This window comes from Pistacia vera, unplaced genomic scaffold, assembly GCF_008641045.1.
Source record: "Pistacia vera cultivar Batoury unplaced genomic scaffold, PisVer_v2 Contig137, whole genome shotgun sequence".
NCBI lineage: Eukaryota > Viridiplantae > Streptophyta > Magnoliopsida > Sapindales > Anacardiaceae > Pistacia > Pistacia vera.
Window position 1 is genome coordinate 1 of NW_022195434.1, and position 2,922 is coordinate 2,922.

General features: G+C 37.2%; 1 protein-coding gene across 1 annotated transcript; it reads right to left on the minus strand.

The window, feature by feature from the left end:
- Positions 1-3: 3 nt before the first annotated feature.
- LOC116122759 (cell division cycle protein 48 homolog) lies at positions 4-2,590 on the minus strand. The gene is made up of 6 exons (XM_031408571.1): positions 2,459-2,590; positions 2,198-2,363; positions 1,646-1,874; positions 784-1,550; positions 297-518; positions 4-162 (listed from the first exon to the last, which is right to left on the minus strand). The coding sequence occupies exons 1-6, from the start codon at positions 2,485-2,487 to the stop codon at positions 4-6; spliced, it is 1,572 nt and encodes a 523-aa protein (XP_031264431.1). The 5' UTR covers positions 2,488-2,590.
- Positions 2,591-2,922: the final 332 nt, after the last annotated feature.

A 2,922-nucleotide genomic window follows, 5' to 3' on the forward strand; every position in this document is an offset into this window, starting at 1 on the left:
ATCTCATTCTTGAAAACATGTTTCTGGAGCATAGAAAACTGAAAACATCCTCAAATATGTCTTAATCCAGTATTGAATAATGATTATTACCTCTTGAAGCTCACGCTTAACATTTTCAAGGCCTCCAATGTCCTCCCAGCTGCAATTGGGAACTTCAACAACCTGTCAGCCAAAAACAAACAATTAAATCACAGTGGCAAATATTTATCCACAAGGCAACCATAAAAAATTATCTACTTCAACACAGAAACAATACTAAGCCAAATCATGATAAGCATCCCCAGAAAGTTACTCACAGTTTCACGCAAAGCAGAAGGGTTGCTTGTTCCAAGTGCAGTTTGGAAGTGCTCATTTGTAACAGCCATAGAATTAAGTATCTCTGCATCAATAGTTTCATCCTCCAAATCAATCACGTCCATTTTCTCTCTGATGCATTGCAATGCAGCTTCGGTACACAGAGCAGCAAGGTCAGCACCGACATACCCATGAGTATCTTTAGCAATCCTCTCTAGATCAACCTGTAAAGGGAAGAACCCATTTTCAGCAACAAGGAACTAGATGATATGGTTAAACTTTGACCCACAAAAAAATAATGCTGAGTTCATATAATGGCTTAACAACTGATACATCGGAACTGTGTCCAACCGGTATTTAGAATCACCATTTAACCAATCAAATTCTTAATATAGTTCACTGGTTTACTAGTTTACAGAAACTGCATACAACTTACTTTCTAAAGTAAGTTGCACCTTTCTAAAAGTAAAGAGAACAAATGCAACTTACTTCATCAGACAGCTTCATGTTCTTCGTATGGATGCGGAGAACTTCAAGGCGCCCAACTTCATCTGGAACACCAATGTCTATCTCCCTATCAAATCTACCAAACCTCCTCAAAGCAGGGTCAATACTATTTGGGCGATTAGTAGCCCCCATAACAATAACATGGGCTCGGGATTTAAGCCCATCCATAAGAGTTAAAAGCTGTGAAACAATACGTCTTTCAACTTCACCATTTGTCTTCTCTCGCTTGGGAGCAATGGAATCAATCTCATCAATAAAGATTATAGATGGAGCATTCTTCTCCGCTTCTTCAAATGCCTTCCTGAGATTACTTTCACTCTCTCCAGCCAATTTGGACATAATTTCTGGCCCATTAATACAAAAGAAGAAAGCACCAGTTTCATTAGCGACAGCTCTGGCTATCAAAGTCTTTCCAGAACCTGGGGGTCCATAAAGTAAGATCCCCTTTGGTGGCTTCACACCAATTGATTTAAAGAGCTGAGGATGCCTTAATGGAAGCTCCACTAACTCACGAATCTGAGCCATCTGCTTTCGAACACCACCAACATCATCATAACCGACTTCATCCAACCTATCCTCATCTTCCCTCTTCACAGGTTCCCCCTCACAGAAAATTTCAGTGTCTGGAGCAACAACACAGTATTCCCCAGGATCAGTTTCAATGACCTTGAACTCAACACTCCTCATTCCACCTCTAACAAGGAACAAATCTCCTTTCCTCACAGGGCGATAAGACTCCAAGAAATAAGCTGCAGAAAAACCACACAAAACAAGATTAAACAGATTCTTTTCTTTTTAATCAAATGAATGCAAAACGTAATTACATGAGAGAGTAGAAACTCACGTTTCAAGAAAGCGTCAAACAGATTCCCAGTAACTCCTTCAATGGTATCATCAATAGGAAGAATGTGAACACGCTTGCCATACTTAACATCTGGGCACTGGTGCACAGAGACAACATCCCCAAGTCGAACCCTAAGATTGGATCTAACAACCTTGTTCATCCTGATTTTAGGCTGTTCACATGTATCGTCAGCAAGAGCAATGCAGATTGTATCTTTTCGTTTCTTTCCCTAAAAGCCAAATCACAAGATGTAAGTAACTTAATCAACAAAATCAGATACAATGTAAGATACAACCCTAAAATTCCTGTAATAAAATTGAGGATGAGAGCCTAGTCAACAGACCTAGTCTTTCTAACATAAACTTACAAAATTAAAATAAAAGACCTGATCCTAAAAAATTAGTATTAATGATTCGACCAAATAACAAAATAATAATAATAATAAAGCTTAAATAAAACCTACATCTGAACAAAAAAAAAAAAAAAACAAAAAAAAATCTAACCTAATAAATACAAACATAAATTTAAAATTCGAGAAGAGAGAAATCGTACTTTGATGAGAATGGTGTCGCCGCGGAAAAGCTGGAGCTTTTCCATGGTATCAGGATGCAAAGCGACGACGGAGTTGTCATCGTTAACCGCCTCGTCAACGACCAGCCGATTAGGCGATTTTTTCCTCTCCAAAATCGCCGTGGAGAAGTCCTTCTTCCCCGAACTCCTGTAAAAATCCATAAGAAAAATCAATCAAACAATCAATCAATCAGAAGAAGAATGAAACGGAAAAAAGGGTTGTGAGTTGGAGAGTAGACTCACGCGTTAGAGGATTCAGCCGGATGAGTCATTGTCGCTCAGAGAATGAGAAAGACAATACAGATCGGGAGAGATATTTTAGAGAAAAGGGAGAGAGTAAATAGATGAAGGACCAGAGGTCAGGTTGGGTTTATATAACCTGTTTTTAATTGTCTTCTTGTTTCTCAAGAAAACAATTTACTTAGACGCTGATTGGTCTTGTCAATTTCTAATGGCAATTAGGGTGGGAAACCTATTCCCATTGGTTTTAAAATACTTTTTTCATAAGGATTAGACTTTTAATTTAAAACTTATTAACCTTTTTACATTTATCTATCTGGATAAAATGTATAAATTGTAAAATATTTAATTTGAGTTTTAAATATATAAATTAAAATAAAAAACATATATTATATATAATCAACCTCTCATAAGCGAGGATTAGTATTAGATGTTAGTAAAATAATGGATATGGAACCAAGAATGGG